At 51.9% G+C, this 23,267-nt stretch overlaps 1 protein-coding gene across 1 annotated transcript; it reads right to left on the bottom strand.

Annotated features, from left to right (window-relative positions):
* Nucleotides 1–1,845: 1,845 nt before the first annotated feature.
* Ctdsp2 (CTD small phosphatase 2) lies at nucleotides 1,846–23,169 on the bottom strand. Its single transcript, XM_075954012.1, has 8 exons — nucleotides 22,975–23,169; nucleotides 10,515–10,660; nucleotides 9,024–9,062; nucleotides 8,591–8,692; nucleotides 7,884–7,940; nucleotides 5,889–5,981; nucleotides 5,605–5,790; nucleotides 1,846–5,461 (listed from the first exon to the last, which is right to left on the bottom strand). Exons 1-8 carry the CDS (start codon nucleotides 23,036–23,038, stop codon nucleotides 5,336–5,338), a joined length of 813 nt encoding a protein of 270 aa, XP_075810127.1. The 5' UTR covers nucleotides 23,039–23,169; the 3' UTR covers nucleotides 1,846–5,335.
* Nucleotides 23,170–23,267: the final 98 nt, after the last annotated feature.

Here is a 23,267-nt window from a genome sequence, read left to right as displayed (position 1 = left end):
GGATGGGGTGTAGATGGGGTGTAGTTCAAATGGTAGGACCATTTGTCATCAATAGTGTCACCCCACCCCTTAAAGGAAAGTGACCATTCTTTTCGTGATCCTTGATGGACAAAACCGGGTTTGGGGAGGATTGCCATGACCACCAAAGAGCCAGGTCCCCTTGTGCGCAGCTGGCAGCAGACTAAGGCAGAGCCGTGATGCGGAACTGCCAGTGTTTGAGGATTTAATTTGATAAATTGTGCTGCCCCACCCTGAGCGGCTCAGAATCACCAGGAAATACTCTGGTTTTCTTCAGGCTCTAAATTTTGCTTGACCCACTCAGCAAAGGGAACCAGAGCCAATCTATTCCCGATTAATCCAGTAAAGCCTAACCAACTGGCATTAGCACAGCGAGTCTCAGAACCCCCAATACAGCACCATGTCCCCCACCGACTTCAAAATCCAGGAGCTGACAAGGGACACAAGATCCAGGTACTGCCACACCCAGAAGGCCATCAAATCCACCCTCCACAACAAAGTGCCCCAAAGCTGGATCCCTTTCTTCCCAAGTCCCAGTCATCAGCCCTTTAGGGTACTCAGGGGGCTGCGAAGATCAAGGGCACAGGGTGTGGTTTGGGGATTCCAAATTAAAAGCTAGTGGTTTGTAATCTGCTGGGGTTTAAACTTTTCTTGCTCCACAGAGGAACAGATGGGGGGGGGTCTTTTCTCTCCCCCCCTACCCGCCACGTGCTCAACTTCCTCAGTGGGCTCTACAGGTACTTCCTCTAGTAAGTTCACAAAGCTCTGGTCACAAACTCCTGGCTCAATCTTTTCAACAGCTTCATTCCAGGAGACAAAAGCAAAGCAAGGTCCACCAATCCTCCACTTTCTGCCTTATCTACTCAGCATCTGACTGAGTACAGAAAGTATACAGTCAACAGACTTACCTCGCCCTCTCTGTCCGTTTGCTGGCAAAGCAGCGGGTGAAGTACTGATGAGCTACCCCCCAAAAGCAGGCGGCTTCAGGTCCTGCTGCTTCAGTTCAGCAATGGCTGCACAGACGCCGGGATATATTTGCTTGTGTTTGCATCATAACCACATTTTCCTAGCTCTGGCCAATCATAGCCAAGCTAGCCCTGGGCTTGACTTATTCAAACCAGAGGGAAAGCTTTATCTCTCTGCTCCTATTCAAAACAGAGAAAACAAGAGGAGCAGACCTTCAAGCTCCACGCCCTGGTCTATTGATTTTTTTTAAGTGCACAGACCATCAATAATTCAGCGAAAGGGAGGATATGAAATCTGCCATATTGTAGATATGAATGCATTATTCTGATGACAGAAGACAGCTAGAGCTGCCCACTGTGTGCCTGGACATTCAGGATGGCGGGCTGCCCTGTCAGAAACGGTGTTTTTCAGGGATTCTTCAGTGTCATACTGCATGCTTGGACTTCCAGGATGGCGCTGGCCGTGTTTCAGGGATTCTGTGGTGCCAGGAAGGCTTTATCTCTTGGCGTCTTTACTTGCCATCCTACTATGCTCCAGGAAACTCCAGGGCTCTGAATCTTAGGGCTCCTGCTTTGGCACATCAGAATGAACAGGAGCACCGAGCATTAAATCCCCTAGGGCTCCAGTTTAAACCCTGCAGTCAATAGGACACCAAGCATATGCTTGTTAAGCACCCGGAGATGAAGGAGTTGGCCCTAAATCAGGCTGAAGAAGAGTTAATGTAGTCTAACCCCTATAACCTTGATCAGAAACCCAGTGCGTGTTCTGCTGGGGGCTACAGCTTCATGACCAAGAGGTCATACGGGAAGGACAGTGCCCACAGAGTGACAGAAGCAGCGGCAGCAAGGAAGGCAGCTCCCATTCTTGTACAGGTTTTAAAACCAGCCTTTATTAACTAATTTTAAGTAATACAAATATTCCAAAAATATAAACAGACTCTTAATGGCATCCTACATTTCAAGTTTTTGAATACAACAAATGTATCAAATCATGAAGCAGGGTGATCAAGGATCCCATAGCCCAGTCACAGTGGGAAGCAGACCCCTCCCCTCCAAATGGCATCCTGAAAGGAGAAATAGGCAAATCTGGGGTAATTACAGGCAAAGAACATCACCAGTCTGAGAGGGGCTGTCCCAGGAACTGACCCTGCACTGAAGGTGTGGGGTGGGACAGCTGGCCAGACCTGTCACCTCTATTTTCTAAAGAGACAAAAGGGGAGCTAGGGTGTAGCTCAGTTGGTGGCGCCTGCCTAGCATGCATGCAGCCCTGGGTTGAGCCAGCACCACATGAGCCAGTATGTGGCCACACCTAGAATCCCAGCACTCAGAAGTTCAAGATCATGCCTGGCTAAACAGTGAGTTCAAACACCTGCCTGGATTCATAAAACCCTGTCTGAAAAACAAAAAACAACAAAGCTAAGGTATATATATAAAAGAAGGAACTGAGAAGTAGCCATAGTTAAGTAGCCCAAAGAGAAAACAGGCTAACCGTTCTCACACTTAGCCAGGCTGACACACTAGGGCTGCACTGCCAAGAGGCCTCTGGAACAGGGCAGGGCATGGAATCGCTGAGGATCCATTTCCCAGAGAACGGCTGTCTTGAAAGTCCCATGCTTTTAGTACGAAGCTTCTCTGAGCCACTGTTAACAGAGGGGGCTACACATTAACATAGAAATCTTTGGGAGGCAGGAGGGAGTGAAACAGGTCCCTGGTTAAATGAAGGCAAATTCACTCAACCTCTTTAATTAGGGACCCACGGGCCTACAGCGTCCCCTCTACAATGTGCAGAGTGGAAACCCTTACCCGGCCCTTTAACAAACTGGTCCTGTGTCCAAAGCTCCCCCTATAAGAGGGACACGAACATCAGGCTTTTGATTTAGAAGCCCAATCAGAGAGACACACTGTGTCCCTGAAGAGGCACCTTAAAGAGCTGAACCTGACAGCTGGGCGGACTCCTGGCATGGCTCGAGTGGGTGGATGCTAACAGCAGACCAGGTGGTCTACTGACTCCTGAAGACTAGTTTGCAATGGGAAGGCCTGTGGCAAGCCTGGCGACAGACTTCAGGATGAATTGGTTCCCCCAGCCTTGCCCTGCTCTGTGCCTGCCTGAGTTCTCTGAGCAGCACCTCCCAACCATTGCCTGCCCCTAAGACATGGAACTAGCAAACAGGACAGGTCTTTAGGTTTGGAAAGAGAGGATGGCCTCGCGGTAGCGGACTACAGGTGGGAGGGGCTCTGATGACAGACAGGCCCAGAAAGCTGGGGCTCCTTGTAGAAGCAGCAGGGCTCTTCCGTGAAGCCGCACTGGGTTTTGGTCAAGACTCAGACTCTAGTCCTTGCATATGTCTACCAGCGATGGTGGAGTGCAGGCTCTTCTTCCTCTCCAAGGTAAAACATGGAGACACAGAAGAGGGCAGAAAGGGACCTTGATATTCAACTCTGAGGCTCTTATTGCTTCATCAGGACTAGCCCTCAGAGCCTTGTGAGAGAACCCCCTCCTGTAGTGTTAGGGTGGCAGTGAGACCAGGACCTGGATCTGAAGCCACAACCAAGCTCTCGTGCTCCTGGCTAGCACCCGGAGTCCTCCCCATCACTTTGGCAGGATCCCACAGGCACCAGCAAATGATGCTGGGCATTGAGCTTGGAGAGTCTGTTCTGTTGCATCACCAAAGCAAAAGAGAAGGCGCCACAGTCTTGGACTAAGGAAGGAAGACTGCATAATGCTAGAAGGTGCCAGACAGTCAGCTTCCACTTACACCACCAAGCTCCACCACCAGGATTTCTCAAAATGGTTAGTTCCTGAGGCAGGACCTAGAGGGTAGAAACTAAAATACTATTGTATGGCTCCTGAGTGGGCGGTGACCACACCTAAACAATTCACAAATGCTGGCACCTGCCTCCAGGGAAAGCAGAGATGCAGCTAGGAACTCCACCCAGCTCAGAGAGAGGGGCAGGACTCAATTAAGGCAGTGATGCTGAGGTGGGGCAGGCACCTCAGGGGCCCCCTGTGCTGGAGCACAGCAGCACCTCCCTTCCGTTTTCAACTCTCGGAAGCGTCCTTTCTGCGACTCATCTAAAGCATTTAAGATGGAGAACCTAGAGAGCCCAGAATGCAGGTCTGTGAGGACCTCGCTTGGTCCTATTACACCAGAGGCAGGAGGCATTCGCCCATTTGGCAAACAAATGACAGCGAGCCCTGCAACCCCTCAGTCTTGGGAAAGTAGTTCTCCCAAGGCCCTGGAGAAGAAGAGAACAGCCAGGAAGGACAGAGGCTAGATCAGACGAGACAACTAGGACAGGACACCAGGGGAGACACAATACAGAGCCTGCCCGGGCAACAGGAGGGCCGCAGCAGCCTAGCAACCCTTCCTGTCCTTTGGAGCTAATGTCCTTGCATCAGCACCAGCACAGAATCCCTGAAGAGCACTTTCAGGATCTACAAGCAAGGAGACACACATTTTGCTTTGGACATTTGTTTCCCCTGTACCCTAGCACCTCCCATATGCATCTCAAGCCCAGGACTGCAGCTCGGCCAGATACAAACCAGGCCCACCACTCCATGTTTAGAAAGAATTTTTAAGGAGTTAAAAGAACAGAAATCGGTTCTCTGTCCTCTTCTAGGGCAGGTAGAAGACCTCTTTCCCCATGGGAGTAAGACGATGGCTAGGGATCGAGAAGGCTGGCTTGGTGCTGGAGCCTGCAGAGACACAGCAGGACCCATGACAGGCGCTCTGCTGGAGCCGGATGCAGCCTGGGGACCACAGGACCAGACGCCTTTGAGTACTGGCTCTGCATGCTCTCATCTTCCCTGGTATGTCTGCTGCTGCTGGCTAGTATTTCATGTTTTCAGAAAGGTGTGTGCCTGGGGCATCAAGGCAGCCTCTGGCCTCTCCTTTCTCCTTGGCACAGGCCTTGTGAAGCTGAGGAGAAGCCACGGTTTGGCAAGGGAGCCTGCAATAGTTTCTATCACTGTAAAGCTCAACAGCTCACAGGTCAGCAGGGAGACACATGACTTGGACTGAGTCTTGGATCTTTCAGCTTCTCCCCTACTGGAACACTGGACATCCTAGGCCATAGTTTACTTATGGGTGCGTACACACACACACACACACACACACACACACCACACACCACACTCTCTCTCTCTCTCTCCCCTGGAAACCAAATATAGGGTGCAGACAGCTCTGGATAGGTCTGATTTGCCTGCTCTGCATCTAACCACTTTCCAGCTCCTTCCAGACCCTCTGGGCAAGTGCTCCAGCTTCTGCTCGGCTGAGTCAGTCAGGCTGATCAGAAAGGCACAGTGTAGCAAAGTCCCCTACTGGGAAGGCCGTTTCTTGGAAGCAAGAAGGCTAAGGGGCCCGCAGCTGCCCAAGGCTGGTGTAGACATCATCCGCTCCACTCAGCTCCTCAAAGACTGGGATTAGGTTCAGCAACTCTGTGTCTGCCATGTCATCAAACCAGGACTGCACAGGCACCTGGGGTGGGAAAAGGTGATGTTAATCTGATTATTCCTTTCCTTGCTAGTACTACTGGAGGCTGCTGGGCCACACTGGGGTGGTGCACTCTGGTGAAGCCCCTCATCCCAGCCCGAGGCCGTGGGGCCTGTGTGACCACTCACTGCATTCTCTGGGTGGAAGATGTAAGATGCAGGCGAGTTGTCCAGGATGAGGGTTTTTCTCAGGTCCCTTCCCAGGCGGCTGAGGTCCTTGACGTAGCAGCCCTGGTGGAACACACACGATTCCCGAAACAGGCGGGCCCGGAACACCCCACACCGGTCCAGGAGGTCTGTCACAGGGTCTGCATACTGGAAGAAGAAGAGAGGTCTTAGCTTGGGTGCTGTGCTGGGTCCCCTGTGGCTGCTGCATCATCTCCTCTTCTTTCCTCCCATCCTCTCTTGGGTACCTTGGCTAGGCTGGCAGTGAAGAGAACACATTCAAAGAGCTCCCCCATTCGTCTCAGGAACTCATCAACGTAAGGCCTCTTGAGCACATATACCTGGAGAGGCAGAGAGGGCTGTTGGAGATACTCCATGAGGAGGTAGCACTGTCCACCTTCCCACCGGCACAGAGAAGCCATCAGGCCTAGGTATCCATGCCAAGACCTAGGAACCTCTGCCCCACCAAGGATGAGTCCAACCAGGATTCTGCTGCCTCCACAGGCCCAATCCTCAACTGCGAGGAAGGAAGGCACACCATGTCCCAGAAGCCATCTTCATTCCGGGGTGGACCATTAGCTGCCTCCAGAAACAAGTAATCAAGAATAGGCCTCACAGATGGAAATAGCCTATCCTGGATTACTTGAATCCAGCCACAGCCTCCACAGCAGCTTCTGTGCTGGATCCCAGCGGGACAGCCTGTGTAGGCCCCCATCTGGCAAGGACCTCAATACCTCGTCAGACCCATGCCCCAGAGGGTCTCTGTGAACACTAGAGCAGGGCACACTACCTGTGAGGACTCTGCCTGCATTGCTTACAGGTTCTTCAGTTGCTCGTGCCCTCCCCCCGTCTACAATCTACTGCTTTCCACCTTCAGCCTGCACAAGTGCTCCTCCGTCCATTTCTTTTTTTTTAATGATTTATTTGTGCTTTATGTGCATTGGTATTTTGTGAGGGTGTCAGATCCCCTGGAGGTAGAGTTACAGGTGGTTGTGACCTGCCATGTGGGTGCTGGGAGCCCAGGACCTCTGGAAGAACTGCCAGTGCTCTTAACTGCTGAGCCATCTCTCCAGCCCTGCGTCCATTTCTTAAAGCTCTGTCTACACTACATCCTATCACAGTGTGTGCCTGAGTTAGCCGCCAATTCCTCAGGAGAGCCCTCGCAGTTCAGGCTATTCCTCCTCATCACACACAAGCCCCCCCTCAACCATTATATCCAACATGACCTCTCCCCATCCTCTTCTCAGACCCACCCTGCACAGGCAGCCCTCCTCCTTTTCAATTCCACTAGTCTTTAATTCAAGCCTCTAGTAACCAGAAGTCCCTGCACAGATTTGCCCATGGCTGACTAGACTGAGGGAAGCTGTGATGTAGAGAGCCTGCGAAGGGATAGACCGTGACAAACCCATCAACGCCTCAAGCCAGACTTTCCCCACGAATATCTCTCCGACCAGCCCAGGAAAACAGGTATCATGCCTGCTATGACACCTGCAGCAATGGTCCCTGACCTTTAGTTCCAGACAGAGCTGAGTATACATGGCCAATGTCTACTGAGCACTTAAAGAACCCAGTGTAAAAACCCAGAAGACATGACGTCAGGGAAGGGGGCATAGGAGAGGTCTGGGCTGTGGGCATGGGGAGGAGCCCTCCAGGCAGGGAACAGAGGCTCTTTGTTTCCTGCGTCTTACAGGCAGAGACACTGTTACCAAGGGGAAAAAGGAAGTAAATCCTAACAGTGCTGTAAAAAAAAATGAGGCTCCTGTTCACTTGGCAGGGATGGTGATTAAGAAATGACAGTTACAGGGGCTGCAGAGATGGCTCAGCAGTTAAGAGCATCAGCTCCCTTCCACAGGTCGGGGCTCAGTTCCTAGCACCCACACAACAGTTCTAGGGGATCTGACTCCTCACACAGACACATGAGAAGGTAAAACACCAATGCATATTACAAAAAAAAAATCATTAAAAAAAGAAATGATGGCTATGACTATTATTTAAAACCAGCCTGGTCTTTGCAGCAAGTTCCAGGACACAGCCAGAATTAAATAAAGAAACTCTGCCTCAAAAGGAGAGAGAGAGAGAGGAGAGAGGAGAGACAGTTCTCACAGTCACATTGTGAATGTAGGCAGGCTAGGAGGAGATATGGATGAGAGTTGGAGTGTTGAATCACAATAAAATAGGAGAAGCTGAAGAAAAGGAATGCCTATTTCCCATTTGAGGCTGGTGTGGCCTGGCAGACAGCTCACCTGGTGAGTGGTCCCCTCAATCTCTACAGGCACTATGAAGTCAGCATTGTTGATTGGCTGGAAAGCAGAAGTTATTGGCATCAGCATGGCAGTGGACAGGAAACTCCCACTAAGCAGTTCTTGGACAACACAGGGTAAGTAGCCTTATGCCATTCTGGTCCCCCCCCTCCCCCATCCTACCTGAGGAATTCTACCAGAGATGAATTCCAGGGCTTTGACAGGGTCTTGCTACACAGTCCAGGCTAGCCTCTAATTCATGGTCCTATCAGTCAAAGACTTGCACCATTTGATGTCTAGCTTTTTCAAGACAGGCTCTTACTGTGCAGCTCAGGGCATCCTAGAACTTATGGTCTTCCTGCCTCAGTTTCCAAAGTGCTGGGATTGTGGAAGGGGCTCCGCACCCAATTTAAGGCCTCCTTGTGTTAAGAAATATGCTGGTAAGAAAACCCAAGAGCAAAGCAGATTGAACTATTTCCATGCTAGTGGAGACAGACAGCATGTAGGCAGTGATTTATGATGGGTGCGTGTGTGCACATGCGTGTGAAGGTTCCTAACACTCTTCAGTATGGCCTCTGGGTACCTGTGACTCCAGGGTGGCCTGGCTCCTTCCCTCCCATCACTTCTGTCTTTACCTGCAGAGCACGTCCCAGCACCTGCTGTAGAGCTCAGACAGGTCCTGAAGAAGGAGGGGCCATGTGCTGCCTTACCTTAAAGGAACTGTGCACAAGGGTCTCATCCAGGTCGATGACCACACAGATCCGTCCTTGATCTTGCTCTGTCACCTCTGGGAGCAGGCAGGTCCCAGGTATCTAAAATCAGAGTCAGGATGCTGAGATGTGCCCACCAAGAAGCACGCCCACTCCCACCTCAGCAGAAGGCTACAGAGTCAGGCTGTATGGAGAGTCACCAACCCAGGAAGACCCTGCTTAAAGGCAGAGGAAGAGGCAGCAGGTCAGTGTTAGCCATAGAAGGCTGAAAACAGTGGGACCTTTGGGTGCTGGTCAGGGCTGGTGTGGGAGAGATAGCAGAGACAAGAGGGGTCCTCGGCAAATACTCAGCATAAATGGCTTCCCGGGGTACAGGTGATCACCCCACCTGCCAGGTCGGCTAGTGCCCGGAGGGTCGGCCAGATGGACATACCTGATAAAACTGGTACTGGAGACATTGCAAGAGATCCGACTGTGGGGAGAAAGGAGGTGCTGAGTGCCAGCCTGTCAGCTCCGCCCGCCCTAACCAAGCCACTGCTTCTGCCTCTCCAAGACCCAGTCACCTAGCAGCTCCTCACAGTGACAAAAGTGACCGTTTTCTGGGGAGCTGGGCAGAAACAAGGAAGGCCTCCTCTCCATAAAGTGAGTAGGCAGGACTTAGGGACTCAAATCTACTGCTCTCTGTGGTTAACCTCTGCTTAGCCCTTAAACCTAGCTTCTTGCTGATAATGTATGTTTCCTCTTGCCTCCTTGGGGCAGGCATTCTGTGTGTAGGTACTGAAATACTGAGCACACCAGCATAAAACACTACTGGGGTGCCCGAGAATATGCATGGAGACTGAATACAGAGAGACAAAGACAGCACTGCAAATGTTACACAGTGTACCAAGTGTTCCTAAAGGAAATCTTGGAAAAAAAAAAAAGCTAAATTCTGAACTTAGAAAAACCTAGGATTGTCATTTGGGCATGTTTCTTTCAAGGACAGCCTAGCATTACCCCCCCCCCATGGTAATATATGATTTTACATTTTGATTTAACTGGGCAAATAAGTACTTCTTTACTTTTATTTATTTATGTATTTTTATTTTTTTAGGTATGAGCACTCTGACTGCATTAAGCCTTTATGCCAGCAGAGAGCACAAGATCTCATTACAGATGGTTGTGAGCCACCATGTGGTTGCTGGGAATTGAACTCTGGAAGAACAGTCAGTGCTCTTAACCTCTGAGCCATCTCTCCAGCCCCAGATAAGTATTTCTTAATTTTACTAAGAATGCTCCATAAAAATTAACTGCTTAGTAATACTGTGGGGTTGTATTTACTCAACCGTTCCTCCACTGGACCAAAGGGCTCTTTCTGCAGGCTGTTCCTGTGCACAGCCTGGCTGTGTCAGAGTCACACTAGGGTTTAGAGGAGGTGTTTTGTCACTGAGGTACAAACAGCTGCAATCTGCTGCAGGGTTTGCTTGTTGGTTGCTGCTTTTGTTTTGAAAAAAAAAAAAAAACAAAACTCACTATGTAGTTCAAGCTGGCTTTGAACTCAGATCCACCTACCTCTGCCTCCTGAGTGCTATCAGGGTTATTAAGAGCATAGGCCTTTTTAAATCCTTGGTTCCTACAAAAAATCCACTTGGAAGGCAGTTTTGAGTACTAGACAATAATAAACACAGGCTTCAGAGCCAGAGATTTGAGTTCCAATCCCACCACTATCAGCGGCTAATTTGGGGTACACTTATTACATCCCTGGACCTGAGCTTTGTCTGCAAGGGATCTTTCAGGGGTCCTGGAATCTGCACCATCTCAATTGCCCACCTCACAGATGGGAAGTATCAGAAAGGAGACAGGCTAAGGGAAGAGAGGAAGGGCCTTTAGACCAGGGATCCTCATGGCCCCAGACCAGGTCAGAATGCCCGCCCCAGCCTGCTACCTTAGCGATGGTGTTTGTCTCCTCCTTGTACGTGAGCTCGGTTGAAGAGCTTGACTGGCCAACATGCTGGGTATGGAAACAGCAGAAGAGGGCCTTGAAGATGTTCCGGCTACGGGGCTTCTTAGGTGAAGACTTGGAGACTAGGCCTAAGAGAACAAGGAATGACAAAGGCCATTAGCTACAGGGATATTAGTTTCTGTCAGCAGCTACCAAATGCACATACACCCTCCAGTCTGGGTTCTGCTGGAGTAGTGGACACTGAAATGCCACACACTAACAACAAAATCTATGTGCAGGGCTGGAGAGATGGCTCAGAGGTTAAGAGCACTGACTGTTCTTCCAGAGGTTCTGAGTTCAATTCCCAGCAACCACATGGTGGCTTACAACCATCTGTAATGAGGTCTGGTGCCCTCTTCTGGCCTGCAGGGATATGTGCAGGAAGAACCCTGTATACCTAATAAATAAATAAATCTTTAAAAAAAAAAAATCTATGTGCATCTCCTAGCATGCTCCCTTCAGTGAGGAAACAGTAGTGATCTCCACTCTCTGGTCTGAGAATGGGAGACCTGGGCTGGTTTTCATACTCTGGTGCGTCTTGAGAGAGTATCACAATGGCATTCTGTGCTCTATGGCAGTACACTACCATCCTGTAAACGAACCTGTAAGGACCCAAGATCTCTGTACCCAGTCTCTTGGAAGACTCCCAGTTCTAGGAAAGGGATCAACCATGATTCAGCTCCACGATGGCTTCCCTAAATCCTGGATCAGTGGCAACAGAACTAAGGGTTGAGTTGCCTAAAATCTCAGAAATTCCTCACAATGGACTGGCTGGCTGAGATGTCAGTGGGGAAAGATACTTGCCACCTGAGCGCCACCATATGGTGGGAGAGAAGAACAAGGCCTGCATGTTGTTCTAATGCTGCTTGCCCGTGCTCACATGCACAAATTGAACAAACAAAACAATTCCCTTCCCAAGCTCCAAGACAGGAGGCATGTTAGTTTTCTTCTCATGATTTCTAATTTTCCCTACTACTTCACTGCCCACCCACTCTCCTCTCCTGTTGCAGGGAGTCTGTTGGAAAACAGATGGTTACGGCCCCAGGTCGTACACATCCTGCAGCCTTCAGTCTGCGTCTCAGACTAAAGCTGTTCTGCCCTACCTTGGCCACCTGAGCTTTGGAAATATAAATACACTTTAACAAGAAGTTTTCCAATGCAGCTCCAGAAAGACCAAACTGACATAAAGCAAAGGGCATTACAGGCCCAGCAGCAATGGGCTTCAAATTGTCCTTTTCTTTCTTTCTTTTCTTCTTCTTCTTTTTTTTTTTTTTTTTTTGTGGTTTTTCGAGACAGGGTTTCTCTGTGGTTTTGGAGCCTGTCCTGGAACTAGCTCTTGTAGACCAGGCTGGTCTCAAACTCACAGAGATCCGCCTGCCTCTGCCTCCCGAGTGCTGGGATTAAAGGCGTGAGCCACCACCGCCCGGCCAAATTGTCCTTTTCAAATTGCTGGACTCCAGAAACTGCTCTGGTAACTGTCATACAAACAAGAAGCCGCTGCAAAGAGTATAGTGGCCAGGAGGTGGCGCTGTACATCCAATTATGGAATGGTCCCCAGCCACAGGTTCCTCCTGGGCGGCTGAGTGTCCCAGAGCCTAAGTGAGACAAGCTGGTCCACTGTGAGGCAGAGGACCAACTGTGCAGGCAAGTAAGTGCCAGAAATGCCTCTGTGAGGGAAAGCAAAACAGAATGAACCCCTAGAGCTTCCCTATGTTCTTAGGGGAGGCCACCCGTGGACATCTTTTGATCCCTCAACATCAGAAGAACCAATGGGGGATGCAGAGTTCTCTCCCCTTCTGGGTTATGGCCACTGGGAATCTCTCCAAATGCAACTGAGCCTTCCCAGGAAACTGCCTGGAAATCTGGGCGTCACTTTAAAAACCATGAAGTTAGAGGACAAATTTTTATGACCTTCCTCCCACCTGTATGTGGGTTCCAGGCTGTCAGGCCTGCAGGACAGTAAGCACTTTTACCCCTGGAACCATTTTGCTGGCCGCTTTGGCATCACTTTAACCTCTTGGCTACATATGAGGAACTAAGATTTCTTTGGGCATTCTGTCATGAAGTGTTTCTGCCAAAGCAGTCTCAAAGACCAAATTCAAAGCCAGTACTTAACAACAGAAGAAGCTGTCTATCCCTTGGAGCATCCTCCAGACACTTCCTAGTCATCTCTGCAGAAACCAGAGGGACTCAGGACAGATGCCTGACACAGAGCTCCAAGATCGAATCTGAGCCTTTCCCCTTGCTCCGTGGTTTCTTCAGGCACAACCACAACTGAAGGCTTAACCCAGGCACAGTCTTTCTTAAAAGGGCACAACCCAGGCCTTTCCTGAAGAGGTCACATCAGGAATGTGCTCAATACCTTAGTAACACAGAGAGAGAGGCCCAATTCCCAGGCCTAAGGGGGACCTTGAACTCTGCATTTCAAGAGATCACAAACACACACACTGACCTTGAGGGCAGGCTCTCAGAGCAAACACCCCACCCCCACAACTGTGTCGGGAGGCTAGTCTACCGACCCTGTCTCTCACAGGCCCCACTGCACAGCATCCTTATGTTACAAACACTACTCTTGAGGGTCATCAAGGCTGAACTCAGCTTCCCCCAACATGGCTGCTTCCCCTCAGGGCTAACAAAGGCTTTGCCTGTTATATTCCACAGCCGTTGGCCCATGGCCGGCAGGTGTTTAATAATTTCACCAACTGTCTGACTACAGGGCCTCCAGCTAAGCCCTGGAGAAGCCTGCATTCTTCTGTCATTTCCCAGAACTGGGAACAGAAAAGCCTCAGCTGGGTGACTGAACCAAGCCAGGAGGCTTTCTGGGCCACAGCCAAGTTTACAGACCTGTGTTAAGACCCCTGCCATCACAGCCCCCGATTTGCAGGAGGAAACCGAGACAGTTAGTTCATCAGTCTGTGGGGGTGGGGGTGCCACACGGAGGTATGACAGCAGAATCAGAATTTGAACCCAGAGCCACGACTCTCAGGCATTTCCCATCAGCGCCTCTGAAAGGGACACTGGTGCATGTCCATGCACTATTGCCAGCCAGGCTTGGGCAGAGCCTTCCAATGGCTCCTTATAGTTCACACTCTGCACTGTGTCCCTGAGAGCCAGGAGCAGGCCAGTTCCCTGAACAGTGTGTCATGGGGAGAACCAGTCCACCTCCCCTGGAGAGGAAGAGGGGCAGGCGCAAGAGTGATCAGGTATGAAGGGATTTTACAGTGCACAGTGTCCCCAACAAGGAGGTAGGGTCCCCCTAGAAAGCTGCTCAGCCTCCTCCCCACCCCATCCTCTGTATGATCCTGCCTCCTGAGAAGTACCTGTTCTTCTTGCCCTAAACCTTGGGATGCCTGAAAAGGCCAGCAAAGGCACAATGGGGAAGCCAGCCCTGAGCAGAAGAGCTAGGTCAGCACCTGATCACCAGCCCTCCAACTCAAGACTGCTGGCTTCCTACTGAGGCAACCTATAGAGAGAGAGGCCGCTAGGGAGGTGCCTCTCTATGGGGCTGTCTGGTTGGGGTCCAGGCTCTGCCAGCTACTGATTCAATCATGCAACCTCAGTTTCCTTGTCCATAAACCGGGTTAGTAGCAAACCTCATTCAGGGCAGTCTAAACATACGAGTAAGGTCCTGGACAGCCTCTAAAACTGAATAAAAGCAACACTACTAACTGGCAACAGCCTGGGCCTCAACTGCAGGCATCAACATGAATCGGAGCTGACATGGGTCTCATTCCAGAAGCCCAGCAACAAGGGATTAAGGGTCTCCTACCCACATCACATGGTTGAAGTTCAAGGTCAGATGAGGGAAGAGTGCCTGGGAGAAATCCCCCTACCTATTCCCCAGTCCATCAAAGAACTCGTAAACTGTAGATGGTACCCTGACAGGCATCACTTGCCGTGAACATTGCCCTCTCCCCGTGCACCCCCACAGCCTCAGTAAGAATCTCTGCCTGTAAGAAGCATGTGTTTGCACATGTGTGTGTGTGCACATGTACAAATGAGCCCTGGCCTTGCCAGGATAACAGTATTTTTAACCTTCTGAAGGTCAGGTCCAGCTACCACGGTTGCCAACAACACAGCTTTGGATCCTAGGAGTGTCTCACAGGAAATCCATGCAGCCTTGGACGGGGCAGAAGGCAACTCCTTGAGCTATGGGACTTTAACAAGACCATTCCCATACAAGGACGGTTCACTCCCCCCAACACTCCCAAGGACCCCCCCAGCTCCCATCCCCCACAGCAAAGGGCAGGGCTGGCTCCCACTATAAAATGGCCTCTCTGAGTGGCCTCCCTCCCCTCTGCTATTGGAGGAAGGAGAGTATTTGGAGCATTTCCGGCCCTTCTTGGCCTGCTGCCTGGGCCCTGCAGCCAAGACACATCTGATTGGGGATCCCTGTGGAGAGGAGTCCTCCCAGGTTGTCAGCAAGAGGCATCTGTGTCTTGGCTAAGGACTTGCTCCGAAGTGCCAGATATATGGAAGGGTCCCTTGGACCAGCAGGTAAGCGGGCAAGGAGACAAAAGAGGGCAAGAGATGCCGAGACAGCTCCATGGGCCCAGAAGACTGCAAACAACGGGAAGATACACTCCCGATCCACAATGCCCAACCACAAATGTGTTCCGCTAACATGGCAGACAGGGCAAAAAGTAGATGTGAGTCTCACTGCATGGAGTTTGCGCCACAGGACTCGGCTCACACCGGCCAGCGTGACCTATGCTGGGCGCTGGTAGTCCCCGATCCAACAGCGTTTTGGTTCCTCATCCCTGGGCAAGAGGTCGCCTCTCCTCTTTCTTTCCTGTGTATGTATCTGAGGCAGCCCAGGTAGTTCAAATTCAAGTTATCTTCAAATGCCTGCCTAGGCCTAACGGTCTCAGGGCGGGGTCAGTCTTCCGCTCCCATGCCTCACAGTCTGGTCACCCTCAGACCACTGGGGTCTCTGGTCTCAATTTCAGGGACCTTCTTCCCTTAGGAAGATCTTAGTTTTGGAAACAAGGATTCCCAGGCACCTTGATTTCAGAAGGTGCCTCTAATGGGATTATTGGTAAGAAATATAGGCAGATTTCAATATTTAAAAAAAAAAGTTTAAAGGTGTGCTGGGGGCGGGGGGCAAAATAGCAGGTTCTGGGCCAGCAGGGACAAACCTGAAATGACATTCAAAAAATTGTCAAGGGCTAGCGCCTACCTTGCCACACACAGTGCCAGCTAGAGCAGGGGACACTGCCGGGTACTGGACGGCAGGCAGCCGCAGTAGCTCTCCCACTCCCGAGGGGACAGAGCAGGCTCGCGGGTGGGCTACGAGAAACCTGACAAGCAGGACACAAACACTACCCTGGTGGCAGTTCCGTGCTGTCTTTGTGGAGAACCAGGAAGAACCAGTTTCTTCCTAGGCTTCCTTTGTTGCCTTAGGTTGTCAAGACACAGCAGGATGGGTTAAATCACCAGCAAAAATTAAAATAAGTTAATTCTGGCTTTGGCACAAGTACTGCATGTGGCCAGGAGCCTCAGTTTTTTCCATCTGTAAAATGGCAAGAGGACCACTAAATCAAAGGGTGAGGATTTTAAGGGCTTCTGAACGCGCTGGCATAAAACCCCAGGCATTAAGATCAGAGCACTTCCAGTCTTGGGCCTCAGTCTCAGAAGGTTCACAGTATGACACCACTGAGATTTATTTCAGAGGCTGCACAGCAGAACCAGTGGGACAGGGAGAGGCCTGGGAGATGGCCTTTCCTGGAACTCCACAAAACTAATTTGTCTGTGTGTCTCTGCCTCAGAGGCTGGCCAACCTGTTCCTCCTTCAGGTTCGGGCCTCCACAGTGGCTTTCTGCCCACTTTCAGGACCCCTGTTCCTTCCCACTTGCCCCTGCTTCCCCTACAAGACCCAGACAATAAGAACACACTCTTGTATTCCTGAGCAGTTCTCTGTAGCTCTGGGTTCATCTGCAGGCCAACAGGGAAAGTCTTCCTGCAGAGCACTCTGGGAAGTGACTTCAGAGCTCGGTGTAATGGCAGCAGAAGCAAGAGGGCCCTTGCAGGGCCTGGGTAAGGGTGGCTTCCACAGGCCAGTCCAAGCAAGACTGTTCAGCCCTCAGCAGACTCCTCCTCCATCTGACAAGTGGGAATTCCTTCTATCTCCTAAGGTTGCTGAGACAAAACCCTAGTCAGAGCACCAGGCCCACGGTGAGTGCTCTGTAAATACTGGCTGTGGCTATTCCTGAGTAAGCAAGGACAATCGCTCTGCCCATTCATTCACACAGAAAACTCCTCCAGTTCCCAGAAGAACCGCAGGCTTCCTGAGTGAATCTGGACCCTGAGGGGAATCTGCTCGGGCTGAGCAGGCAGTTGGCTTTGTTGAGCTTCCTGGCTCTTCTCCCAGGACACCTGTCAAGATCAGGGGGAGCATTTGGAACACACATGCCTGGCCCACCTGCTGTGCTCTGAGTCAGTGGGTCCCAGGTGTGTGTGTTGGGGGTGGGGCTGTATTTTTAGTAAGTGTCATAGGAGATTCTGACGTGCATGTCCCTGGCTGAGCGCCAGAGAATTCTAAACCCCTTCCAGGATTAGAAGGCAGTTCAGCCAAAACCCCAGCAGCCCTCTCCACATCAGATCCGATGGGTTCAGACCCTTAGGCCCAGGAGGAGTTGGACTTGAGTCTGGTTTGCCTCAAGGGCCACTTGTTTTACTCCAAAACCGAACCAAACCCCAGTCAAGAGATCTGAGTTCGCAGTACCCCTTGTCCCCTCAGTCACTAGGGAGGAGGGGCCTCCTTCCGCCGCTGAGTAAATAAGAGGTGGATGCACAGTCCCTTCCCTGTGGCACACAGCCTTTTTCTCACTGAGCTGGAGCCATGTTTGCTCCCTGGCAACAGTGCAGGTGGGTAAGAGCAAATTCAACAGGATGGAGAATCTGTCTCTAAGAGGCCGGGACAAGGTGGATCCCAGCACAGGCAGGAGGCAGAAGCTCATGGGCTCAGTCTCAACACTACAACAAAACAAAAGTGGTGTGTATGAGAAGAACCACTGGAAGGGAAAGGAAATGTCAAGTCCACTCAGATCAGGTTCAAGGCTAACTGGTAGGAAAACTAACCAATAAAAAGAGAACCCCACTCCTGCCCAGAGGGAGGCTGTCCAGGAGCCATGCTGCAGAAGGTCTCACGAAGGCTCACTCTGGCTTGAAGGGCTGGATACTCAGACAGGAAACTGTTCTACTGAGTCTCTGATTCCCAGTCTCTGTCTCCCCCTTGATGTCTACTGGTTTCTTCCTAACATCTGCCTGTTGCAAGCTCATCTACATCACAGCTGGGAACTAGCTTTCAGTGCTGAACATGTGAGAGAAACATAACCACAGCTTTTCTCAGTCATGTCTAGGCACCCCAGAACCGGCCAGCTTTAGACACGATAAAAGCAGTTCAATGCTCTCTCAATGTGTTCTACGCTCAGACCAAAGTCATAAAGGCCAAGATTAAGAATATCTACTTGTCCGGCAGTGTTATCTTATGCTTTAATCCCAACACTCAGGAGGCAGAGGTAGGTGGATCTCTGAGTCAAGGCCAGCATGGCCTACGAAGCAAGTTCCAATACAGTCACAGCTACAGAGTGAGAGAGACCCTGTATCTATTTCTTGACAAAACCTATCTTTCTCATTGTTATTAAGAGTATGTAAAAGATGGCTCAGCGGTTAAGAGCACTGGCTGCTCTTTCAGAGGACCAGGTTCAATTACCGGCAACCAAATGGCAGCCCACAACTGTCTGTAATTTAAGTTCCAATAGATCTGACTCTCTCACACCAATGCACATAAAACAAATATATATGTAAGTATTTATGTGTGTGTATTTATATGAGTGTATCTACAAGAAATCTGAATCTCGCTGAGCTCATTAACTCCAAGGCAAGTGAAGACAGTGGCAGCTATTGGTAGTTCCATCTCTAAGAAGGTTTAGAGACTCTTTAGAGGCACAAGATTCCAGCTCCCACCCCACCAAATCACACAGGCAAAGAAGCAGTCTACAAGAAGTCTGTGAAAGGCTCAGAGGCCAATGCCCTCCACATCAGTGTCCCCTCAGACCCTGGGGCACTGTCTTGGGCAGAAAACCCGCACCACTGGGTACTGTTTATACAGTGCATCTTTGGGGGTAAAGCAGGAGGGCAGACAGCAGCCAAGCTGCGCTTAGGAAACAATAACAACCAACACTAACTTCCCTACACAACCCTTGGTCTCACTGCCTCACCAATCCAAGAATCAAACATCCCAAGACAGAAATAGCGGAAGAGAGTGAAGAAGGAGATGCTGTCAGACGCACACACAGCCACTTCACACGCTGTCTCACTTTCCCATACAAACATTTCTATTAAGTCTCCACAGAAAGGTTGGGAGCATCAAATCTTTTTAGAAATTTGTCTGTCTAGTTAGTCCCCCCAACACTTTTTTTTTCAAGATAGGGTTTCTCCTTGTAACAATCCTGGCTGTCTTCAAACTCACAGAGGAGGCCCCCCTGTCTCTGCCTCCCAAGTGCTGGGATTAAAGGCATGCGCCACCCACTACCCAGCTACTATTTCCTTCAATAAAATTCACTAAGGACTGACTGGGAAGGCCTCCCAGACAGTCAGCTGCCACCTCCTTTAACTGCCCAACCTTCTCTAGCTGGGAGGAATGACACAGGCCCACCCATACATTGCCTTTTTCTTTTCTAAGATTCATTTACTATGTATAGTGTTCTGTTTGCACACCAGGAGAGGGCACCAGATCTCATTACAGAGGGTTGTGAGCCACCCTGTGGTTGCTGGGAATTGAACTCAGGTCCTCTGGAAGAGCAGTCAGTGCTCTTAACCTCTCAGCCATCTCTCCAGCTTCCCCAGGGACTTCTCACCCAGACTCTGAAGTCTTACTTAGTTTAAACCTAAGTCAGCTGGCAAACCGCAGGCCCGGTACATTTACAGACTCTGTTGTGTAGAAGCACTACCCTGGGCTCTTACCGTGCAAACGAACACTAGCTTAAAAGGATGATGGAAATCCAAAGATCGAGGAGCATCTCCACCACAGCGTCACTGTTACCTCCCACCCTTGTAGGCTGGCCGAGGAAGGCCTTACCCAACACAGATGCTGACAAAACTCCTTTCAAAGCTTTTCCTGGTAAAGGCTTAGCTGCATCTGCAGGCTCTTATGGGAAAAGGAAGACTTTTCCCCTTCTGTGGAGAGCATGAAGAAAAACTTGTCACTACGGGGCTGCAGAGATGGCTCAGAGGTTTAAAGCACTGGCTGCTCTTTCAGAGGACCTGGGTTCAATTCCCAGCGCGCGCGCGCGCGCGCGCGCGCGCGCACACACACACACACACACACACACACACACACACACACACACGGTGGCTCACAACCACCTAACTCTAGCTTCAGGGGATGGGATGCCACCTTCTGACCTTTGTGGGCACTAGGCACCCACGTGGTACACAGACATACACGCAGGCCAAACACTTATATATGTAAAATAAATTTAAGAAAAACTTGCCATCATTCTGCTTTTTAGGGATAGCAGTCTTGGAGAAGAACCCTCAGTGTAACTAGCTTCCAGACCCCGCCCAGTTCCAGATGTGAGCAGAGCAATCCAAAGCTTAGGTCACTCTTCCGAGAGTGGGCACAGGATCATCCCTTAACAAGTCTTCTCTGGACCCCCTCCCAATCTGCTGCTGACCTGAGGAGGCCTCACCCCTGTCCTCACATCGGCCTATCACAGGGTGGAGCCTTGTTTCCTTTGCTTTCCCCCATCCGTCCCAGCATCTGGGTGACATCCTCACATGATGCTGTAGGAAGTGCCCATTCTTCCCAAACGGATACTTATATTTTTGATGTCATACACAACCAGCTCCTTGCTGTATCAGGGAGACATTTCTCCCATCTGCTTGGAAAGATGATCCAATTTTGATGCTTTTATCATCAATGACTTCAGCAACTTTGTTCCACTTCCCCTACTGTAATTACTTTTGAATCATCAGCGCACACCAGGCAGTCTTTAAGCTCAGAGAACAGAACGAGAAAAAGGAAAAAACCTGCAGTGGTAAACAACTTCACTGAGAGGCCTCTCCAGCCAGAGGCAGCTTGCTCCTTTCCGAAATCAACTCATTAATAAACTGTTCCACAGTGCTCCCTTCCTCTTCCAAAGGTAGATGAGGGTTGGTTGGGGAGGGGAGGTGATGAGAGAAGGGAGGGGCAGGAACTCCTAAAGGAGAGGAGAGCATTTGCTCCCTCCCACTGCTTTGTGTTTTAAGATGCAGGTTCTGTTTGTAAACGATGTGCAACTGAGCTAGTTGGCTTGGTTGTCGGTGCCCAAGCAGTCCAAAAGAAAGCATGCCCCCCCCCATGCAATCAAATTTACAAAGGGGGGGGGCACGACCAAGAAGCAAGCCTCCTCCAGGAAGAAGTTTGAAGGGCAAACCACATACACAAAAAAGGAAAAAACAGAAAGAAAACAAAAACACAACTCCAAGAAAATCAACCAAGCCAGCAACCCGACACTTTTAGGAACTCAGCTGCTCGGCTCTGCTGCCATGGCACGGTACAGATTCCCCATCTACCCTGCTGTGGTCCTGCCACCCTCAGGACACCGCCAGGAGACCCTGCGGGTGGGATGAGGGTGGTGGGTGGGAAGGAAGCACACTCATGAGGTCCTGGTTTCCCACTACGCCCCCTTCTCTTATGTCCTTGTCCTTCCTGATTTCTTCACCTCTGCCTGAAGCCTGGGTCCTTTCCCTGGGACGAGGTTGTGAAAGGGACTGGAAGGCTCTGGCAGTAAATTATAAATAAACACAGGCAGCCTCCCTTTGCAGTCCTTAGCACCACACACAGGCCAGCAGAGGCGGTAAAGTTGCTGCCTGGATCACACAGCTGGGTCAGCGATGCAGTCAAGAACAGGGACCCTGGCAAGGAGGAGGGGGCCTTCCTGGGGCTAAGATTTGAGCAAGCAGGGCTTCACCTCCCCCCAGCACTCGCCGCTGCTTTAGACGAACTGCTCCCCTTCCCCCATCCTACTGAGGAATTCCAGTGAGGCTGGGATACCATCGCTGCGGCTCTGCCCCTAGGCTAGGCAACTTAGGTAGACTCCTTGGAAAAGTGAACCCCAAGGAAAAGTGACCTGCTGATTAATGTTAATCAATAGGGGGGATGAGGTCCTACACTCATGCCCCACAGCTGGCAGCCTTCCAGGGTCTAGGCCTCAGTCTACTGAACTGTGGCACGGGCCTTTTATGCCCCATTAGAGTAGAGAGAAAGCGTAGCAGCGCTTGGGATTTGGTCCTAAGAGCGTGCTTTCCACTCAGTCAAGGAGCCAAGTGACCGCAGTCCTAGGAGTTCACTAGGATTTAAAAAAAAAAAAAAAAGGCAACAACGCTGGTCCTTACGCTCGGCGGAAATTTCTACCAGCTAGCTATTTTGGACACAATTCTCAGAGCCAGATGAACGGAGGGAAGGGGAAGATTTTCAGGGGACCCCACTGTGATCAAACCCAGCGATTCCATCTTCTCGGCCCCAACCTCCTCCCCGCCCCCGCGGGAGGCCGAGGCCTTCGCTCCAATCCCCAAGCACACCCCAGAGAGGGCCTGCGACATCCCTGTCTTCTCCAATCCGACCCTCCCACCCTCCAGCCCCCCAAAAGGCGGGGGTCGCGAGCCCCTGCCCATAGACAACTCGCACTTTTTCGCTGCGCGATTCAGAAACACGCCGGGTCCGATGCCATCCGGCGAATTATGTAACCAGGGACACCGCTCCCGGGCTAAACAAACGCGGCTCTGTGTGTGCGTGCAGCAGCGGCCCCGGGGGAGCGCACCGGGCAGGGAGGGGCTCCGGCCGGGCCTCGGGTCGGGCTCGTGGGCTCCGACGAACCGCCCGAGTCCCGCGCCCAGCGGTGACCGCGGCCCGACCCCTCCCCCCACCGTCGCCCCCGCCTCGGGCTGGTGAACTTCGCCCGGAGTCCCCGCGCGCAGCCACGGCCGACCGCCCCGGCAGCCCGGGCTTGCGGGCCTGCGTGAGAACTCGGCTGGCGGCGGCGTTCCAGCTCGGGACCCCCCCACACCCCGTTCCCTCCCTGCGGCCCCCCGGACGGACCGGCGCGCCACGGTGGGGAGGGGGAGAAAAGTGATCACTCCAGAGCCGTGGCCCGGGTGGGGGCGGCGCGGGTGGCCTGGCGCGCCGCGCGCCCCGGGAGTCTCTGCCCCCGGGGGGGAGGGGTGGCCCGACGGGTGACAGCTGCGCGGATGACACCCTCCCGCTGGGCGCTGGCAGCCCGGGCCTCGCTCGAGCCCCCCCACGGGGGTCGGGGTGCCGACGGGTGCGCCGGGGCTGACCGACCCCGGGTCCCGCCGGATTCTCCCGCCCCTCCCCGCCCGGGGGGCGACTCAAAGTTTTGGGAAGTTGCGCCCCTACCTTGCTTGGTGAGCACCAGGGCGTCTTCCCTCCGCGCCTGGGTGATGATGGAGCCGTGTTCCATCTAACAATCCCGCGGGCCCGGGCTGGCTGGGCGGGAGGACGCGCGGGCGGGCGGCCGGGCGCGCGGGCGGGCTGGGGGGCCTGGGCGGGGGCCCGTCGGGCTCCGGCTCCCGAGACTCCGACTCCCACAGCTGCTCACATCCCCCCCACCTCGCGTTTCCTCCCCGAGTCGGGAAGGGAGGAGGCCTGCACAGAGGACGAACGGCCCAGGCAGCGGCTCCCCGGTGTCC

The sequence above is a fragment of the Microtus pennsylvanicus genome, chromosome 20 (assembly GCF_037038515.1).
Source record: "Microtus pennsylvanicus isolate mMicPen1 chromosome 20, mMicPen1.hap1, whole genome shotgun sequence".
Taxonomy (NCBI): Eukaryota; Metazoa; Chordata; class Mammalia; order Rodentia; family Cricetidae; genus Microtus; species Microtus pennsylvanicus.
This window is presented reverse-complemented; position numbering and strand designations above follow the sequence as displayed.